This window comes from Psammomys obesus, unplaced genomic scaffold (assembly GCF_907164565.1).
Source record: "Psammomys obesus unplaced genomic scaffold, mPsaObe1.curated_primary_1811, whole genome shotgun sequence".
Classification (NCBI taxonomy): Eukaryota; Metazoa; Chordata; class Mammalia; order Rodentia; family Muridae; genus Psammomys; species Psammomys obesus.
The window spans coordinates 9,333,185-9,355,148 of NW_026596120.1; the positions used below are offsets into that span (position 1 = coordinate 9,333,185).

At 43.1% G+C, this 21,964-nt stretch overlaps 1 protein-coding gene across 4 annotated transcripts in view; it reads right to left on the reverse strand.

The window, feature by feature from the left end:
• Positions 1 to 707: 707 nt before the first annotated feature.
• Positions 708 to 21,964, reverse strand: part of Armc8 (armadillo repeat containing 8) — a 91,495-nt gene continuing 70,238 nt past the window's right edge. For all 4 annotated transcript variants that reach the window (XM_055629691.1, XM_055629689.1, XM_055629688.1 and 1 more), the window contains 7 exons: positions 21,056 to 21,148; positions 18,719 to 18,868; positions 17,664 to 17,759; positions 13,110 to 13,205; positions 8,791 to 8,863; positions 7,406 to 7,499; positions 708 to 3,205 (listed from right to left, as the gene is read on the reverse strand). In XM_055629691.1, coding sequence (XP_055485666.1) covers positions 3,172 to 3,205; positions 7,406 to 7,499; positions 8,791 to 8,863; positions 13,110 to 13,205; positions 17,664 to 17,759; positions 18,719 to 18,868; positions 21,056 to 21,148 — 636 coding nt within the window. In that variant the 3' untranslated portion in view covers positions 708 to 3,171. The remainder of the gene's footprint in view (positions 3,206 to 7,405; positions 7,500 to 8,790; positions 8,864 to 13,109; positions 13,206 to 17,663; positions 17,760 to 18,718; positions 18,869 to 21,055; positions 21,149 to 21,964) is intronic.

Consider the following 21,964-nt stretch of genomic DNA (forward strand, 5'->3'; position numbering starts at 1 on the left):
TGCCGGGACCCCCTCTGCTGGGTCTATGCCAAGACCTGGAGTGATAATGTCCCCTTCCTCAAGCCTTGCACATGTTCCCTAGGAAAGTTTCGAGAAGGGAGATGACTGGCCATCCACCTACAGTCACTCTGTGTTCCCCAGAGAACCCTGCCATCAAAATTCCCTCAACACCCACCCCATTGTCGTCCTCTGTCCTCATGCTCTGGAGCAGGTATCCCTGGCTTTCTGTTTCCAGCGAGGCCTTGAACTGGGAGCTGTGATGAGGTTTAGTTCAGAAGGTAGCACAGGAATGAAATGAGGAACACCTGTGTCCCTGCAGAAGGAAAGTGGTTGGTCACTTGTCAAACTCAGTCTGACTTTAGTAGGTGGTAGCAATGGTGGTTCAGAGGGGCCGGTGAAGAGAAAAACACAGCATAGCAGGTTGGGGGTTGGTCTTGAGGTTGGGAAGGGGTACCTGTAGTCTGCAGGCTCTCTAGAGAGCAGGAGAAAGGAGTCTGAGGCCAGAGAAAGGAGCCCTGGGACTACTGCAGGTGCCTCTGAGAACCACGGCTGGCTTGAGGTACTGACCTCCACTCTGCGATGCAAAACCACCTCATAGTCCTTCACATACCACAAATCACAGCATCTAGAAGCCAGGCCACATGATCTTCTGCCATTTCCTAATGCTCCACTCACTTGGAAAACAGACTCCTTTTAAGAAGTTGCCATGACTTTTCTTGGCTTTTATTAGCATGTGTTAAAATCATATTATCCAAACACTACCAGAAGAACATATATTGTTCTGAATAAAGTGCTTAAGGAAAAAAATGCAACTTATTAAATTGGACATTCTTTTCTAGTTCATAAAATTTGGGTTACAATCAGGGCACAAAAGGAGAAACAGAATGCAGTATTAGAGCGAGAAGCTTCATTAAGAACTTGGGTGTAGACATAAGACCATGTCCCATCCTCCCCACTTCCTTGCTGAGCAAACACTGCACCTGCATAAAGCAGCAAACAGCTTTGTTTTAATAAATACATTTCCCTTCATTCAAATCAAAAAGTTAATCATGGTAAAGCACTTTTTACGTCACCATTGCTTATGCCCACAGGCAAGTTTTACCCACAGAGTTCACGGCATCTTCAGCCCTCTCATGCTATTTGGGTTCACGATTGTCTCGGCAACGTGTTATTGGTTTCTTTACATTTACTGGTACTTTCTAAAACTGACGCTGCAGTATCTTGTTACAAATGCTATGGGATGGCGCAGTCTCAGCACCAGGAGTGACAAAGAGTGGGCCCTGAGAAGGCTTCATTCCCAGTAAACTAGGCTTTCCTTAAGCTAGTTTTCTCACATTAGCACTCTGACATCTGCACAGAACCCAAGTTCTGTTGTGACAGCTTTTAAAATCAGTGAGGTTCTGGAAAAAACAACTTGGAAATCTCTGTGTTTGCATCTTGGGTGGTCATAAGGAGAACAGGAAACATTGCATTAAATACACTTAAAAACATTCGTTTGCAATCAACCATACTTAAGTCTTCCAAGGAAGGTGCAGGCTAGTGAGGGAGCAGCACTACCAGGAGTGGCTGGTGGAAGGGAGGGTGTGGGCGCCAACAGCTGCACACACTGCACGCTTCTGGACCACAGACCTCACATCCTGCCTGCCATGCTCCTCATCTTCTTCTAGTAAAAGGAAAAGGGAAAGGAAGGCTGGAAGGCTGTTTCTACCTCTGTTGAGTTTACTTTGAAGGGACCAGAAGTTGGAGCAGACACACACACACACACACACAAAAAAAAAAAAAAAAAAAGAAAAAAAAAAGAAAAAAAGCATTTTAGGTCATCATGGGGTGATTCCCTTCCCTTCTCTCAACATGAAGTATTTTAGCTTCATTCAGGAAAAGACTTCCTATCTCATTCTAGGAAAGCGCAGCACCCAGGAATCCTCTGCTAACGTGTGGCCTTTGATGGGACAGTTGAGCAACAGCCTCATCTTGCTACTTCTTTCTAGGATGTCTTGGCAGAACAAGCTAGTCTCACAGTGACCCATGCTGCTGCAGGAAGCACCAGGTGATCTGGCTTGTTTTCAGTAAGTGGCAACCTGCTTTCCAGGTCTGTTTCGAGACCCTGCCAGATACTGTCACACGAATGACAGGACTCAGGGATGCTGGGAGGCTTTCGATCCCCAGTCCTGTCAAAGGCAGCCTACCTGGTCCTTGATAGGCTTCCACTATCAGTAGCTCTATCTCCCTCTGATGTTTCAAAAATCTGCAATGATCCTATTTCCTCACTTTGCTCTACTCCGCTGTCCTTACGACTTGGAAGCCTGAGAACTTATTGGATTAGGCCGGAAAAAACAAACAAACAAACAAACCCCAAAAACCCGCAAAGGCTTTGTACCTGCTAATATTGATGGCAGTAAGATGCTAGCTTACTATCCGCACAGCACCATGTACAGCACCTGTTATTCAGGCAGACTGTAGCCAACTTTTTCTTTGTCTTTTTTTTTTTGTCTTTTTGTTTGTTTTTTTTTATAAAGAAAATCTATGTAAGTTGAGGTTCAGAAATGCATATATTTTTTTTACTTACAAATATTCATCTGACCAAAATTCAACATAACTTTTATGGAACACTAAACAATTGTTTTGCTTTTAAAATAACATTTCATTCAAACTGTATATAATTCAGTAAAGTTTTTTTTGTTTGTTTTTGTTTTTTATACAGCAAGCAATGCTTAAACCCTGGAAAATCTGTAGAAAAGAGATTTTCACACAAAATAAGAAAAGAAAAATCTGAGGTATCCCTCACTCACACGGCCATTCATTCTGACTCTCGTGCACACACATACAAACTCACACACACACGCACACACACACACAATCATTCTTGCTCACAAAGTGGCTGCAGCATAGGCAAAAAATTGAAGGTCCAAAGGAAAATTATTGATTGTTCTAATAAAGAGTCCAGGTAGCTCAGAAAACAAAACAAAACAAAACACAATAGTCCTCTGAGGAAATTACTACCTCAAAAAAAGTCTCAAGATGAATTTGAGATCTAAGCCTACTAAACTGCTTTGCAAAACAGCTCCCTGCAGTCCAAGGTGACGTGTGCAAATAGAAGGAGTCAAATGAGGCTAGCTCCTGTACTTCCTTATAAAAGGTGTGGGGTGATCGAAGGTGCCCAGGGCTCTCCCATCATGCCAGGTACTGCTGCAGCGCCGTCTTTGCCCTGAAATCACAAAGTTCCTGTTAGCCACCATCTCACAACTGTCACTGTGGGGGAAACCCTGGTGGTCAGTGGTAGCTGGGAAGGGGCTGGGTTGAGTCCAGCTGAGCACCTACCTTATGGGGTAGAGACTTATGGTCACCAGGCATTTTTCTCTCTTGGCTTCTCTTGGACAGCTCTTTTTACCCTTGAGCCTGCTATGGCTTGGTGACATTCCACATTCCCTGGCATGTGCTGACAGTCTACAGTGTTCCTACAGTTGAGATGGATCTGGAACTCCGACTTACTCTTACTGCTGTGTGGATTGTATGTATAGTGCATAGGACTAGGGGAAGACACTAGGAAGCTGATGCAAGTGAAGATGCTGAGGCCCATGGGGGGGCCAAGGGCCTGTGGGATAAAGATGCTAGGACCGGGGGGGGGGGGGGAAGGGCCTGTGGGATGAAGCTGCTTCCTGGTTCAAATGCCTCAGTCAGAACTATGAAGGTTATAGTTTGGCAGATGATAAAGAGAGGAAGTCCGGCTTTAGAAATAGTCTTTGTGCCTAGCTTACAGAAAGAAAATGCTAAAACTGGTAGCTGCTATTTGCTGATGAAAGTCATCCTAATTAGATCAAGCCAATGATAAACTAGACTCAATTACAGCTGCCACCCTAAGTCAAGGGTATAGTTTTAGAGTTTTCTGTTTGGTTCTCTTTGTGTGTGTTTGACAGTTTCTCTCTCTGGAGTCTAGAGAGGGTTCTAGTGGCCTAGAGCTCACTATGTAGCCTGTGCTGGCCTTGAACTTGCAATGATCCTCCTGCACCTGCTCCCCCAGTTAGCCATAATCCCCCATGCCGGAATTACATGCGTGTGCTGCCCCGCCTGGCCTTAATCTATAGTCTTTACAGTAGGGCACAAGAATTGCCTTGTTTAGTTGACAGGCTTTGCTGGGCATTTTGAACACATGAGGATCTTAATCAAAACCTTGTGTTAGTCTTTGAAGCTACCAATTCAGATCATGTAAAGGTACACATCTCTGACAGCACTAGAGAGACAGAGGTAGGAGCAGGATCACGAGTCCCAGGCCAGCCTGGGTCCTCCCACCCAAATAATGATGATCCAATTGTTAGATCTTTCTAGCTCTAGCAGGCTGTGTGACTACCTGGAGGCTCCGGAGGGAATGTTTACTGTGCTTATCTAAGGAGTCTTTCAGAGGGGATGGTTTTCAAGGACAGACAGCCTGAGTGGCTCACTCCTTGGTTCTTTTTCTTTCCTGAGGCAGAGCCTTGCCACAAAAGCCAGCTTGTAGCCCAAGCTGAACTCAAACTCACGATCCTCCTCTTAGCTTCCTGGGTATTGAGATCACAGGGGAGCGTACCCATTCACATATGGCTACCTTTTCTTTTAATAGGGGTTGGCATGAGGAAACTACCAAACACTTACATGCTCATAAACTTTGGCCTAAAGCAACACAGGCCAGAACCCAAACCTATTCTGTTCATGCTGAGGTCTTTCTCTGCACTCTAGATTCCCCCTAGAGACAATTTTAAGTAGAACTCTTCCTAGCGAATCTGATCAAAAGTCCTAATTAGCAGCCTGGCTCTCAGTCAGAAGAGCATTTAAGACAGTAGCTATAAAGGGAAGGCAGAGGCTACAGCCTGCAGCACGTACATGGCTTGGGCTCTATTTGCCTTTGGCCCTAGGCTCATCTGATCAGCACCTACATATTCCCCAGACTCATCTTCTCTAACCCATGGGACAATAAGATTCAAGAGGCATAAGTCCCACCTGCTCTGTATCCTCTGGGAGTCTAGAACAGCCCATTACTAGACAAACTGACACCTGAGACAGATACTGCGGGAGCAGAGCAGTGCTGGTAAGGTCGCTGAGGAGGTGTGGCTTCTTAGAAGGGGGAGTTCTGAAGCAGGAACAGCCACCACTGAGCATTTCCCTCCTTGCTTTCATGACATGCCTGTATGTCTGCTATCCCACTAGCTCTCCCTCCTGCTTCTCTTGTTGGAGTTCTTTCATCTGTCATAAATGTTGGCGGGTCCTGAATCTCAGTTCTTAGCACTTCTCTCTCAACTTATTTTTCTTCAGTGACTCCAGCTCCATAGCTTTGAGCACCGTTCAAATCTTCATCCAGTCATACCTTCCTGAGTCCTTAGATATCAAACAGGACAGGCACCCTAGAGTCAGCATGTCCAAATAAGAACTCAATTCTGTCTACCCCAACCTAATTCCCCCTTATCCACATCTTGGTAAACACAATGCCCTCTAACCAATGTTCAGGATTAAACCTAGGCACCTTTTTTATTTTGATTAAGACCCTCATGTGTTCAAAATGCCCAGCAAAGCCTGTCAACTAAACAAGGCAATTCTTGTGCCCTACTGTAAAGACCATAGATTAAGGCCAGGCGAGGCAGCACACGCATGCAATTCCAGCATGGGGGATTATGGCTAACTGGGGGAGCAGGTGCAGGAGGATCATTGCAAGTTCAAGGCCAAAACAGGCTACATATGCCTAGGCACCTTCCCTTTCTCTTGTTCTAAGGCTCCATACAAAGTCTGCAACAGTCCTGCTGACCTGCTTCTGTTTCCTTTGCTCAAAGTTCTCTAACAACTTCCTTTTAGAACCCTGAGTAAGGGCTAGAGAGATGACTCAGTGGTTAGGAGCACTGTCTGCTCTTCCAGAGGTCCTTAGTTCAATGCTCAGCAACCACAAAGTTGCTCACAATCATCTATAATGAGATCTGGTGCCCTTTTCTGGCATGCAGGTGTGCATATAGATAGAGCACTCATAAATAAAACTTAAGAGAAAAAAAGGAAAAGATAGAACAACAAATAAAAAAGCCTAAGTCCTTACAAAGGGCCTACAAAGCTCTCTGAGATCTGGTCCCTTCATTACCTTTCTCCAGCTCTACTACTCTTCAGCATATGATATTCAGTCCCGGATCTTAGGGCCTTTCAACTGCGCTCCCTGCCTGGAATAGTCTCCCTCTAACCTCTGACTAGAGGACTCTCATTTCAACCAAACCTATGATGAGCTGTGACACCCTCAGGCCTTTTCTGACTACACGGTATCAAAGAAATGTTCTTTATTCTTTATCGTACCTGTCATTACCTGATATATATACATTTGTTAGTGTCTGACTTTTGTACTAGGATTTAAATTGCACATAGGCAAGGACTTCACCAAGTTATTCACCTTTTTATACCCAATGCCTTAACTAGTGAAGTTACAGCAATACAGAGAGGGTAATTAAAAACAATTGAAAAAAAATTGAACAGTGGAGACATAAATGGAAAATAACTAAGATGGCAAGTCACATGGGACAGAATGTGTACTGCCTGAAGGCATGGCACTGTAAGCAAGCAGGTGTGGCTGCATTCTGGGGTGGGCATGATATAGGCACGGAACTGAGAAGAAGAGCCAGAACAGGAAGGCAAGAGGGCTTTTGCACTATCTTAACATGTAGAGTATGTTCCCTGCTGTTATTTTCAGAAGTGAGCAGGGGTGTGAAGGCTGTTGTTAGATAGTACAGGAAAAGCCTATCTTGGTGGGCAGGGAGAGGGGGGTAGGAAGGTTATTTTGAGGTTGGCTGGATCTCTGACTGTACGTCTGGCCCCTCCTAGGAGTGATGAGTTCCATACGACAAGGGCTCCCTTTTTCAATGGCATTAAGGTAGAGCTCAGTGAGGCTCTGAGCCAATGAGTATTTCACTATTGGGTCTCTGTGCTTCCCTGAAGTACCACACGAATTTCTATTTTAATGGTCAAGGGAATGTAAGGGAGCAACCTCTGGATGCTCTTCAGATAGCCACTAAGATGGCCCAAACTCACATTCATTCAGAATAAGATGACTGTTTACATCTCGAATGTCACTGCTGGGCGCTAGGGAGATGACTTAGTGGGTAAAGGTGCTTGCTGACAAGCACGATGTGATTTGACCACCTTCCACACCCACATGGTGCAAGAAGAGAACCAGACAATCGTCTTCTGACTTCCATACATGAGCCATGTGCACACACACCCACCCTTAGACATACATAAAATAAACAGATGTAAAAATAAATGCCACATCTGGGTCACGCAGTTAGGAATGAAGCACAGCGATCTAAAACTTAGAAGGCTGGCGGAACAGGTTAATAAAATCAGCTCAGACCTTTCACGACAGAGCCAACGACGGCCCACAGCATGGCCCTTTTATGTCCATACTCACTTGTCACAGAGGTTTGAGTCTGGCGACTGACTTAGTTTGTGCAGAATATCTACAATGCCCATGTCTCGCAATTTATCCTGGCGTTCCTGTGAACCTGCAAGATTGAAACTACATCAATGGGAATGTGATGCAGGACACTGCTCTCCTCCGCCTTTGCCAGGCATTGAGGCCAACCTTGTCCCCTTTTATGACCACTGTGTAGCTGGATCCCTTCATGTCTGAACTTCCTTTCAGCCTCTTTGCCTCTTGAACCCTCCTCCTTCCTGCAAGTCCACCCTAGGTTCTGCTGAAAAATTAATTCTTGCACCGACTTTGGAATCAGGATCACACTCTTCGGCCTGGCACAAGACCCTGTGTCACTAGGCTTTTTCACTCTTTAAGGACAAAGCAATAGTCTCTGGCAGGCCACGCTTTTCCTATTCTGGGTTTTCTACTCCTTGACCCTCCCAGCACTTGTTGCCTCTGTGTTAGGACACGTGGCATTTCTGAACTCATACTGCTGTTTCATCTTCCAATCAGATGACTGACCTGAAGCCAGGTTTTGATGTCCTGAGTCACATGCAACCCTTGGTACCAGAGCCTGTGGGTTACATCTGGTTTTGCCTCCTTCCACTTGGCTCTGTAATGTTCTGAATGCAAAGTACATGAACCTCCCTGGAGTTTCTTCCCCAATGAATGCGTGGCCCAGTGGCCCAGACTCTCTAGGGGCAGGCTCCCAAAACTGTACTTGCAGGCTTTCCCAGGTGATTTTAATAGAGCCAACCTGGAGAGAGACCCAGTGCTCTCTGAAGTCTGATTCCTACTTGGTTACATAAAGAGAAACATGAAGCATGAAGAACTGTCTATGCCTGGAGCCCACCTCCGATGTAAAAAGCCTGGTGTCAAAAGTGAACACACAGCTTAGGTGACAACCTTTCACCCAAGAAGGCTCATCACCGACTGGTCCCTGCACCACCTCTCCGTGTGCCCTTCTGCCATCGTGCTATCTGGATAGTTCACAAATGTGCATGTCTTCCACTAAAAATGAAAGGCCTACCCTCCACCACTCTCTTCTCTCACCTTCTTTAAGGACAACTCCGCATCCTTTTCCTCAGCTCCCTCACAGGTAAGGAGGGACTGGGGCTTCCTCCTTATGCTCACCCTTTGTAATGTAGTATCGGATAGCTTCAAGTATGGAGGTGGGGCACAACTCAACATTAATTAAGTATCTGGCTGACTTAGGTTAACCCTACTGATTCTCACGGCAAGATGATTCTGTAACATCAGAAACCAGCTAGTTCCAAGTGTGTGAGGCTTCCACCCAGGACTCCAAAGGCACTTCTGCTTTCCCTATATAAAAATGTCCATCCAAATTTTCTTTGGAACAAACCTCACCAATATCTTACCTTCCTCTTCATTCCATATGAGGTTTGATATACAAAACATAGCGGCAAGCTGAAGTTTGACATGTGAATGACCCTATAGATGTAGAAAAGGAATAAAAATCAGAATAGGGCAATCTGACTGCACATCATTTTTCTCGTGACATACCATAGGTAACTGTAAGAGCCTACAGTTCTGAACCAGAGGTTACAAACCTGAGGAGTTATAAAGTTAATATCAAATAGAGTGTAGGTCAGGCTAAAGGTAATGGAGAATGGTGGAAATGTGGCCAAGAGAGGAGTGCAGCCCTTACCAAAAGACAATAAAAATGTAAAAAGCATCCAGTGGCCAAACAAAATAGCTCTGAGGCTACAGGTAAGAAGTTTGTGATTTAACAATTTCCTGAAACCAAGGTACCTAACAGCTCCACACTGTCAACTAGCCCATCACTCTCAGTCACTGGCAGTGACGAACTAGAAGCGGACTACTTATTAGCTCTTCAGCTACTACCTTGCTCAAGTAGTCCAATAACTCCTCTGGCATAGAAAATGAAGCCATGGTCAGGAGGTTCACGAACAAACACATTCAAGCACACTTTATAGTTTACTCTCCTGATACTACTTGCTGAAAATAAGAATGACAGAATCCTTTTGGCTTCTAGAATAATAAAATTATTCTCATTTCTGTAAGAATAACCCAAAGCACTAGATTAAATTGCTACCAGGCTTATCAAATGTCACAACTGTGACTAAGGCACCTCATATTCTAACACATGATTCCTACTTATTTTCCATTAAGTACTGCAAGTGCAACCTTCAGGTTATTTATCCCTATAGAATGCTTTCTCCTAAATGAAAGATGACTCAATAAACAGTAAGCAACCTTTAGATTACTTCCATACTTGTCCATTTTATATGGCATCTTAAATGACGGCTGGAGAGATGGCTCAGCAGTTAAGAGCATTTGCTGTTCTTCCAGATGACTCAGATTTGATCCCAGTACCCACATGGCAGTTCACAACAGGCTAGAACCTCAGTTCCAGGGGATCCAATGCCCCCTTCTGACTCTGAGGGCACCAGGCACAAGTGTGGTGCATACACTGACACCAATCACACACATACACATAAAATTAAAGAAAGAAATTAAAAAATAAAGGCCTTAAATAATTAACGCACACCCAAAGGAACACCAAGTGCAGGATCTGTTCAAAGACTGCTGGAAGGCTAACGAACGTAGTTATCCCTGCAGTCAGGACTACACGTCTACAAAGACAAGACAAAGAACTGGGCGAGCCTTCCTCCACTAGAACTTTTGGTGAGTGGTTCTCCTTTTGCCTGTCAATGGTTTTAAAGATCTGGCTTAGGTTCACTAAGCCAAAAGAGAGTAAAACCTGTCACCTGCGCCCGGCCTCAGACTAACGATGAGTAAACCAAGCAAATGATCTTATAACATAGTACTTACTACTAAAAAATTAATTTGTCACTTATTCAATAACAAAGGTTAGCTGGAGTGGTAGGAACTTAACATAGTTGAGTGTACACAGAAGATCTTGAAAGAGGAAACATTTAAATAGAGACTTAAAGAAAAGGAGGGAGCTGGAGGTATAAAAATCACGGGGCTATGCGCTTTAAAAAGAAAACTTCTTGAGGGGATCAGACAGGTGGATGTTCAAAGGATGTGGGGCCCTTGTAGGCTAGACAAGTGGGTTTCACTCTGCATTCAGAAGAAGCCTCTGAAGGATTTAAAGGCACAGGATCTGACCCACAGTCGTAGAGGTTCATTTTGGGTGGGAGAACTGGAGTGTCACTCTGGAGGCTACCGTTAGGAGACAGATGATCAGACAGGAGATGCACTGGCATGGACTCCAGTGGGGGCAACAGGAAGATGTGAAAAGATTCAAAACTGGATTTTGTAGTTAGGACTGGAAAAATCAAAGTTGCACCTGACTTGAGCACTGGAGTAGATGGCAGAGGAGGAGACACCGACCTAGAAACGGCAGCCCCCAGAGGTCACCAGCCAGCAGGAGAAGATGTTGGGTAAGCTGGAGGGCACCAAATCCAGAGTCCTGAAGGGAGGAGGTCCAGGCCTCAGCTACATCTTTAAAAAGTACTCATAGAGACGGAAAAAGAAACCATGGCATTGATGAGAGTCTGGTAGGCCAATGGCTTTCCTCCATCTCACTCATAAGAATAACTTCAAAAATCTGGGTAACTGAGTCATATCCCAGATGTTTTTATTAGATTAGAATCTTGAGAGGGTAAGGATACAGCAAACTGTGAAAGCTCCCTAGGAAGCTCTACTATGCAACTAAAGCTGCAGACCAGCAACCAGGAGGAGAGCAGATAGGAGAGGGGATGGTCAGGGGTACGGTGTCAGGAAAGCCAAGAGGAAGAGATGTTTCCAGGACGAAACAGCCAGCTGTGTTCAAGTCAGCTCTCAGTAGGGAGTATGAGGAAGGAAACAGCTTTCAGATTGAGCACCACAGAGATCACCAGTGATCTTCACTAGAACAGGTACAGCTGAGTGATGAGGACAAAGCCATCTAAATCTGATGAAGTAGGTCAGGGAAACTGGGGTATGCCTTGACCACTCAGAGAACAAAGGAGGTGAAGTCAGTCCTTCCAGTGCTGCAGAGTGAGCCCAGGGGCATATGCACTGGAGATGGCCTATCACTAAAGGAACCTTCAAAAGACCGAAGACGCTATGTGTAATGAAAAGACAAGGGAATTACCAGATCAAGTTGTAGGTTTTTACTCAACAAACACAGAGTAGGTATTTGGGTACTGTAAAGGTGGTAAAACTGTGCACATAACTTACTCAATCCTTGCTTTGACAGAGTCAGTAGACACACACACAGATGCATCACTAGATCGACTGAACTGCTCTGAAGAAAACAGTGTTATAAACTCACACAAGAGGGGCTCAGAGACGAACTATAAGTTCAGCTGGGATCTGAACTTATGAGGAGTGGGGCAAAGAAGTGTCCCAGGTGTAGAAATCAGAACAGATAAAGGACCTGAGGCAGGAAAGAACGTGGCTAGAAGAGAGCCATGTAGTGAACAAAGGGAAGGGGAGTGAAATGACTCAGGGATACTGTGAGTCAGGCCACAGACTATTTACCAGGCCAAGGATTAACTCAAAAGAGCTGGAGTGTGGGCATGACACAAATTGATAGGAACTGAAGAGTCAAGTTTAAAAGATCAAGGAGAAAGTATGAACCTATTTTGGGGAGAAAGGAGGCATAGCTTACTAGAAAATCAGTGAAGGACACAAGACAGGATTGGTAAAAAAATGAATCATACAGCTTTGATCTGTGTCTTTCTCTGCAATTATTAACTATGAATTTGTCCAGCAAAGAGAAGACACCTTTGCTGGAGGAAGGAGGTGGGGAGATGTCCTTCATGGTTAGAATGCTGTTGTGAAAATGGACAAAACAAAACAAAACAACAACAAAAAAAAAAACGATGGGGGTGTTTAGCATCAGATTTTGGTGCTAAACTGGCAGTTTTCCTTGATGACGACATGACATAGCAGTAGGTGGCAGGCTGTGTTTGGAAGTAAACATGTCAAGGGAGTAAGGAACCACGTGGCTAGAGGACTTACCACCATGGGACTGAGAGATCTGAGGGAGACAGGACTTAGAAGAGCCAAGAGCTTAATCACATCTTCAGTAAGAGGCAGAGGACCCTGGTCCTCTGGGTGGCAGAGTTAACAGCACTCACAGCACATTTCTAGCGGTTCGCTTTGCTTTTCCTACTTCAGGATACAAACTTGTTGTGGATATAAATATGTTTTTGTTTTGGTCCCAAGTGTGGGATGTGGGACTGATTTAGACGGTCCACAGCAGCAGACTATCTGCCTCATGCCGGCTCTGAGAGGAGCTCTTTGCCAGCTGCAGATAGTTTAAATCTGAGGACTCTGGCAGAGACTGAGATGATCGGAGAAAGAACAAGGCTGCACTGCTTCCCCCTTGCTGCTCTTGGTTGCTGTTGTGAGCCAAGGAGTTGGAGATCTTCTGAAATGAGGACTGGACTGGCTCCAAGGAACCCGACAACCCTAACCAGCAGAAAGCAGCTAAGAAAGAAAACTGTGTCCCCTCTCCCACTAACCCTTTCTCTCTCTTACCTGGTGTTGGAGTGTTGAAAGGGTTTAGGGTGGAGTAGGGAGAAAAAGATAAAAGGAATGTAAATAAAAGAGTTTTTTTGTTGTTGTTGTTTGTTTTTTTTAAAAAAACCTAAACACAAACTCTGAATTTGCTACAGAGTAGTTAACATTCTTCTTCTGCAGTGGAACTACAATGCTACAGCCCTTTGAACACTACATAAGAGAGACTGAGGCTTACCATATAATATTTGATTTTCTGCAGGATGTCATCATTGGTCATAATAAGTTCTTTTGCTGTTGTCCCGTCTGCAATGTTGGCTAGGATGCACAGTGTCTGGAAAAGAACAAAAAGCCACTGATCAAGAAAGCTCCCTCAGGGGCTAAGGAGATAGTCCAGTAGTTAAGAAAACACACTGCTCTTGTAGAGGACCTAGGTCTGGTTCCCAGCACCCACATGATGGCTCACAACTACCCATAACCCCAGCTCAAAGAATCTGATGCCCACTTCTGACCTCTGTGGGCACCAGATCCACAATAGTATATATACACACATTCAGACAAAATACTCATATAAATAAAATACGATAACACTTTAAAAAAAAAAATTCCCAGAAGATCATGCGACATTTCTCATCTGAAGGTGCAGTTTCTCATGGGTTCTATCAATGTCCTGATTCTCATCTCCTGTCATTACTACCAAACAAAGTAACCACATCCAAGAAAAGTCTCTTATGCAAACAAGAACTCAATCACTTCAGTGGTTTCTTGCTGGGCTTTAAGCCATGTAAAGGCTGCTACAGCACCACATTACTGTTACTGACTAGCATACACAAGAGCCTGGGTTAGATCCTGGTACCACTGAGCTCCTCCTAATAAGACAGTAAATTTAGAAACTCATTTCTAAGAGAAGGTTCTATGACAGACCTCTGCTTTCTTTGAAGATGCAGCCTCTTCGCTGGAAGCTGCCTAGGAGCTGCAACTCTCCTCCCTTCCCTAGGCCTCCATCTGCAGCTTACTCCCAAGCTCATGACTGAACCTGTCTACAAACTACACTGGTTGCTGCAATTAGAACATGCTAATGCTTTTTGAGGGACAGAAAAAGATAAGTGTAAAGGAGCCTGGTCCGAGCTGGCCTGATGAAGAGACTGAAGGGAGCCTATGCCAGCTGGTGGGACAGTACATCTTGAAAGGCACTGGCAACTAGAGTTTCTGCTTAGCAGGAGACCAGTCTTACCAGATGCTTCATTTCTGCAGCCAGGACTAAGGAGAAAAGGACGTCAGCAGGGAAATCAAGACAATGACAGATGGAGTGTAACACAAGCCCATCTTCTACAGGGCATCCCAGTGAGGTGAGAATAAGACACACATCCTGACTTTGACACAGTTACATAAACAACTACATTTCACTGAAGCAAAATGGAACCAAGAAAACAAAATTTGTTGGGTACTCTCAAGGCCAGAAGCTTCTGGGAGGAAGCAACATGACCCTGAAGCACAGGGATCACAGGGCAGTATGAGAGCTGAGGATGGGGCCCAGACTCCCTTCTTCCAGTCTAAGCCTTTTCCTTTGTAAGACTTAAGTAATTAAGCTAAGGAAGAAACTTTTCTTACTCAGGCCAAGACCTCATATGTCCTAAAGGGTCTGCAGCTTGATTTCAACACCAGCCATGCATGTAGCAAACACACACTCCCCCGCACACACGGCACAGCAAAACACACACACACATAAAATAAAGTTAAAAGTTTTGTATGACTTCAGTGTGAGAAGACTCTTAAAACCCTTACACACGGAGTAATTCTACCATTGTTTCTCTTTGAACTTGGCATGCCTTGGATTTGCTTTCTTTTCATTGTTGTCTTTTATAACTTGCTCTAACTTGCTCTATGAACAGACCAGCCGGCTGGCTGGTTGTTGAACCTGTCTTCTTTCACAGGGCACAATGCACCTAAGATTCGCCCACGCTCTGGAATGCATCAAAACTTGTCCGTTGTGTTATTCCTCCACCCCCATTGCTAATCACATTTCCATAGTTTAGTCATTCTTCACTTGAGTGTCATTTGGTCTGTTTCTAGTTTTGGGTGACAATGAATAATTCTTACAAATATTGACAGGATTTTTGTGAAAATGTTTTCACTTTATATATGGACTCTTACCCAGGAGAGGACTAGGGAGATGTGAGGAAACAACAACTGGACATCTGTATTATGGATTCCACATCCACAGACAGAAAAATTCAGGGGGAAAGTGTTTTGTAGTGAGTGTATATACATTTTCTGATCATTATTTCTTAAACAACACAGTATTATGATCATTTACACAGCATTTACATTATTAAACAAAAGAAATAATGCAGAGATTAGAGTATACAGGAACATGTGTGTAGACTACATACAAGTACTATAGTCATTCATTTTAAATCTGGGACAGAAGGCTGAAGACTTTGGCATTTTTATGCAAAGGAGAGACCAATCACCAAGAATACTGAGGGTGACTGTGTAAGTTAACCTTGTAACAAAAATATCGTAATATTTTTCAAAGTGTATCATCTTGCACTCCACTGCATTCTTGCTAGCAATTTTAAAAGCGGCCATTTAAAAATGCTAAGCTGGTGACATGGCTCAGTAGGTAAAAGTACTGGCCACCAAGAACCCTGGAACCTGCATGGTGGAAGGAGAGAACTGACTCCTGCAAGATGTCCTCTGTTCTAAAAAACATGCCCACTCCTCAACCCCCACCACACACACACACACACACACACACACACACAAAAGGGGAAAATATATCCTGTTTTTCTAAAAGCTTTCCATTCTACAGAATCTGCAGTGATATTTTATTGTGGAACATCTGTTGTCAGTTGTTTTTTTCTTTTGTTTGAAATCTTCTTGTATCTCTTGGACACAAGTTCTAGTTCCTTTTACTTTCCAGAGACTTTAGTAATTTATAACTAAATTAATATTTATCCTGGGATCCTGATTGGCATTATGTTGTCTGTAAACCATTTAGGGAGAGCTGACATTGTAAACATTTTATATCTTTGTTTATTTAGCTCTTAGTTAATTTTATTGCTATCAGAGTCTTATAACTTTTAGTACACAGACCTTATGAAATAAATCTAAGTACTTAGTTTTTTTCAAGTTACTGAAAATGCTGGGTTTTTTTTTTTTTAGTACTATTAATATTCCCACACTGCCTATTTATGAATATAACTAATTTTTCTATTTTGTCACTTTGCTTAATTTAGTTATAGATTTTTTCTTTTAAATGAGTGGACGTTATTTTCTACACAACTCTTCGTGTCTGGGAAACAGTTCTGCTTCATCCTTTCCAATACGTGTATCTTACTTATTTTGCCTGCTACACTCCAGCGTCCGATTGATGAAGGGTGAAATGAATGAACACACTTGTCTTCTTTCCAACCACAGGGCAACAACAGGTATATTCCCTGACTATAATATCCCTCGCAATATATACCTGGATTGCAGCGGCTGCTTCATGGGTAAATGTACCTGTGAAAACTTATACGCACTTACATATACTGCAAATATATTCAGCTTACTGCATGCCCCCATAAAAATAACTTACTAGATGCTTTAGAGGAGGACTGAACTTCCAGCCAGCAACTAAGCTTAAGCCTTCTATCCACACCCACTTCCGGGTCATCTCCAAATTCTTTGAGTGTCCTGTGAAAACACACTATTGTCGATTGTTTTGCCCATATCTAAGTCCTGCTTGGCCTTTATGCCTTGCTTTTGTCAGACTGGTGGAGTTTTACCCAGGTGAGCTGTCTCTACAGACAGAATACGTCTGTACATTTTCCAAGTAGCAATTTCTTTTGAATAGTGCATCTTCAGTCTTGTACCCCAGTGATGGCTTTCATTTCAACTAGTTCCAATGATGCTTAGATTACATCTTTTCAGTGTTAAGGTACTGCTCATGAAAAGTTTACTTCTTAATCTTAAATCACCTAGGACATTTGTCTTAAAATTACTTAGTCAACTCTTTTTCTTGTAATTAAACTCAAGTCCAGCTCTCGAGTCCTAAGCTCTATGATGTCCAGGAAGGCTCTAAGTCAGGAACACAAAGGATAAGTCAATTCTCCATAATGACGTTGGGCAAATTTTTGTCTCTCACGCTCTCACACACTAACATACATAATATTATTTATGTGTGTATTCACGTGCATGTGTGCACACAGATACACGAGTGTACAGCTCAATGAATTCAGAACATGAACAGAGCTCTTTAGCAAACAACTACATCAGGAAAGCAAACATTAGCAGTAAATCTGACTCTGTTAACATCTTGGCAGGTGAGCTTTATTTTTGAGGTAAAATAAAATGTATCCAACTTCTATGATAAATTTTAGAAAATACAGAAAGTGACTCCCAACTTATTCCCTGAAAATGTAGCTGCCATACTTTTATACCTTCCCTAAGTGTGTCCTATAGAAAATAAGCATTTAAAATGCCAACCAAGAACAAAAGATGCCCAAGAGTAAAGAAACCAAAACTGTCCTTAGAATAAGGGATTATCTAATCAGGGAGGTGCGGGAATCTGAGTTTCGAGTATAGTGAGAGGGAAGGCTATCATTCAGACTGGTGCTAAAAGGAGGCTGTTCCTGCAGAGGCAGGGACAGTGCATACGGCATCTGACACAACCGAGAACTAGGCTCTGCTCATGTCTTCCTCTGAAGGAGTCACTTGAAGGAGCTTCTCCTCTCCAAGACATATTTCAGAAACCTGAAAGCTCGACCTTTGTATTTATACCTAGAAGGCTCTCCACAACACATACCTGCTCTTTGACCTCAATGCTGTGCTCCCCTTCCAGAATCAGAGTGACAGCCTGCATGATCTGCTTCCCGTGGGTACTCATTATCTTATCTATATGCTGTAAAACAATGGGAAAGCCACAATTACACCTGGGAAACAAAGAAAGGGACCACAGGAGGCCTCCATTTCTTTCACTTTAGTTTTAGTCTATGCAGCTGATCAAGACCTTGAGTTCTTGATGCACTGCCCAAATACTGGGATTAAAGGTCAGTACCACCACACCCAACAGAGAAAGTTCTGCAAGGGTACACAATATACAACTGCTTCAAACAGAACAATACAGCATACAGAAACAGATTCCAAAGACCGGTGTTTAGTGTATTTTGAAGCAGCCTCGCTGTGTATGTACGTGTACACGTGCATGCGTGTGTGGGTGTATGTATACGATAAAGAGAACTAAAAACACTGAGAATCAAGAAGCACAAAATGAATGAAGAAGAAGAGCAAGAGACATGGAAACTGTGACGTGACTCATTAATATGATCTTAGGGTAGAAATGTGGTAAGGATGACTGAAAGGACAAGTAAGGCAGAGAAGGGGCTGGCATTCTCTATCTACCTGCGAGCCACTGATGACGAATGTCCACAGCGACCCCACTAGCAAAGCTGAGCCTCTCAGACTCTTTCACGCACCCATTTCTTTCCACAATGACATCGATATGTAAGTACGGATGGATAGTGTCTGTGGAATAATACTGAGAGGAAATTTCAAATGAGAAACAGACAGGCCTCAGAGACAATGATTTGGGCAGATGAGATGGCCCACTTTGTTCAGCAAACCAGGTACGAATAGTGACAAGTTGAGGGAGGTATACAGCCAGCCCTGGATAGAGGCACACCCAGCATTCAGGCAGTGGTGGCAGGCCTCGGGTTAGACAGCGTGGCGGCCCCCAGTGTACACGTGTAGGACAGGCTGCTATGCGAGCTTGATTCTCTGGAACGGACAGCACTTTGCTCACACTCAAGATGCTGAGCAGTGCAGAGCAAGCTAATATGGAACCCTAGGGGTGTTACTCACAGGCCGAGTGGAGAGGAGATTTCTAAGAAGTCCCAATGTCTTCATCAGCACGTTCAAATCTGAATCTGACAATAACCGGAATAGCTGTTCAGTACTCAAGCTTCGTAAAATATCTGCTTTTATTTTTTGTTCGGCCTGAAATGCCATATTCTGAAAGGATTAAAGAAATTACAAGAATCATATCTACAGTCACTGCATTAAATTTTATTTTAATAGAACCCTGATCATTCAAAGAAGTTGGATTAGTCATACTATGTTTCTGATTTCTTTTCATCACCTTTAGAGAGCATGAGTAACCACCTGGAATACAGTCACTTATGGACATGGGCATTTGAACAAAGCAAACCCACTATGACCTTTGAGAAGAGTTTTACATATTTTATGCTAGTGTTGCAATGGCACACCCTACCACACAGGAAACAAAGTAGGTGGGGAGTATCCCTGGGCTATTAGCAGCTCAAGTGGTCAGACGCTACTTTGTTTCTACTTACTTCCTAATTCATATAATGGATTAGCCCAGTTTACTCCAAGCTCTATGTCTAAAGAAAAAAAAAAAAAAAAAAAAAAAAAGCAGATGCCAAGTAACAATTCATAAACATTTGCTGTAAAAATTTCTTATAGCTTGGTGGTTTATATGTAGTTATTGCCGTCTAGTCATTTTATTTAGGCATCTAAGACCTATAACAGAGCAAGGTTCTCAACAGGACAATGGCAGTCAAGAGAACACTCCTAGCCAGAGACCCAGGCCAAGGCACTCTCTCGCAGCTTTATGTTTGTGAACATAGGTCACAAGAAACCGGTGATACGGAGACTGATTAGAATAAGATAGACGGCAGAATGAGATGACTCATTTGATGTTTACCAACAAACCTGCATCTCAGGAAGCCCCCAACTCAAGTCCCTAAGGCTATCTGAGTGAAAGATCCGGGAGTGGGTCACGTATGTGTAGACAACACAGGCTTCTGAGTAAGCGCTCCTATTGCAGGGTTCCTGAGACTGCAGTGTAAAGGAAACTGACACTGGCAGAGCAGTCCTGAACAGGAGGTAAGGTGAGAGATGGCAGGAGAAACTTTAAAAAGCCTGGGAGCATTCCAAGAAGAGCTACAAGCTGTGCTAAGGAAAAAAATCACTAAGACATGATCAGATTTAGTGTTTTATTAGATTATTATTTCTGTCCCCAAGTTCAGGTCAGTAACTCAGCAGATACACTACGGAGCAGGGAGATGAGTTCAGGCTTGGATGGCATTAGAGTATATTTCCATCACTCACGTGTCCTACTTTCCTACCAGGAAGGTAAATACATTACAAGAACCAGCACGGGACCACTGAAAGGGTTAAGTTAAGTAAAGACACAGACCTCATGGCCTGAGCTGGAGCCCCTGAACTCATAAGGTGGATGGAGAGAACTGACCCTCCCCCAAAGGTTGTCCTCTCACCTCTGGGATGTGTGTACACACCCCTACTAACTAAATGTGATAAAACATTGTTTTTAAAATAGCAGTTACAAACCTAAAGCCCCGAGTTTTGTTCTAATATGCATCAATTAAACTGTAAATACCCTAAGTACGTTTTTGAAACTCCATACAGATTTACTCCTTTTCAAAAGTCAATGAAGTTTACCTTAACGATCTCGAGAAAATGGTTCTGATCTCAATTTAAGAAACTTACTACGTTGACTAGAAACTATTCAATTACTAAGTATTTGGCAAGGTAATTATATTACAAAATACGCTAACTACATGAGTGATGCTTACATTAGCACAATTCAGCTACTTCAGATCTTCTTTTAAAACACGTAAACCATAAACATGAAATTTTATGTGTCAGCTAGAACAACAATCATTCCATGCCTTGGTCTACTAACTGTTAAGAAGGAAAAGAATATCACTCCATGCAAGCATAAAATAAGCAGCTGTCTATGACTAGTAGTGTATTCAGAAGCACACATATCTGTTCCCAGATGAGGGTATGCTATATGACCAAACAACTCTTACAAATAAACCTGAAAGATAAACACAGACTCTTTCACGCCATAGGTCATGAGAAAACTGGACTATGTCAGCTAGCTTTATTGACTGATTAATTTTGTTTTTGAGATAGGGTTTCTCTGTGTAGCCTTGGCTGTCCTGTACTCACTTTGTAGACCATTCTGGACTCAAACTCACAGAGAACCACCTGCCTCTGCCTCCGAGTGCTGGGATTACAGGCGTGTGCCACCATACCTGGCATGTTAGCTAGTTTTTAAAAAAGAAAATTCCAGAACATATGCCATAGTTATAACGTTGATAATGCCTCTATTTTTCTTGTAAATTGTGACATTTAAAGGGTGAAACATACCATTAAAGCCCAAATCCCATTCACACGTAGAGCAGGATTTTCACTCTGTGTCAATCCACAAAGCAGTTCTACAGCTCCTGATTCCAAAATTGGCTGGTCAAAAAAGGAAGAACAAGACAGAATAATAAATAAATTACAACAAAATCCATGTCAGATTTGTAAACCATCACTGAATAATCTCTTCCCCATCTTACTCAATTATAAGCAGCTTTCACAAAGCAGGAACGATTGAACCATAAGTTACCTTGAAGAAGACAATCTCCCTCTCCCACCCTCCCTTTTTCCTTCTGCCCTTCCCTCCCTTCCTCTGTGTCTGTTTCTCTCTCTTCCGTGCACCCTCAGGCATGTCTCCCCACAGACTCTTACAACGGCACTGTCTACTTCCTTACTCTTGTTCTCTTCATGCCAAACACACTGGAGAACCCGAGTTTCAGATCTATTCTCAGCACTAATTGTCCATGATGTGTACACAGCACAACTGGTCATGTCACATCTCGTGCCCATGGCAGGCAGCCTAACTACTGACTATAGCTCAAATATCTCGCTGAAAATGGGTGTCTAGAGAGTTCTCAAAACTCCAGACTTTCCAGGATTGAGACTTACTACTAATGACTACTGAAAGGCATATGCCACTTGGTGTCTAGAAGGCTCTTAACGAATTCACTGCCTTTCAAGATGACATCTTTGAAGAACATGTATTCAAAATATGGCATTTCAAACAACTGCCATGGTGGCATTATCCTATTTCTTAGTCTATGCAATTAATTCACATTATTAATTTTATTTTGCCATTTGAAGACTACAGACTTGATGCCCTTAACCCCCAATAGTTCAGCATGTTTCCTGAGAACAAAACATCCTTCGACAAGCACAATATAGCTACTAAATGCAGAAAAGTTAGCACTAAAT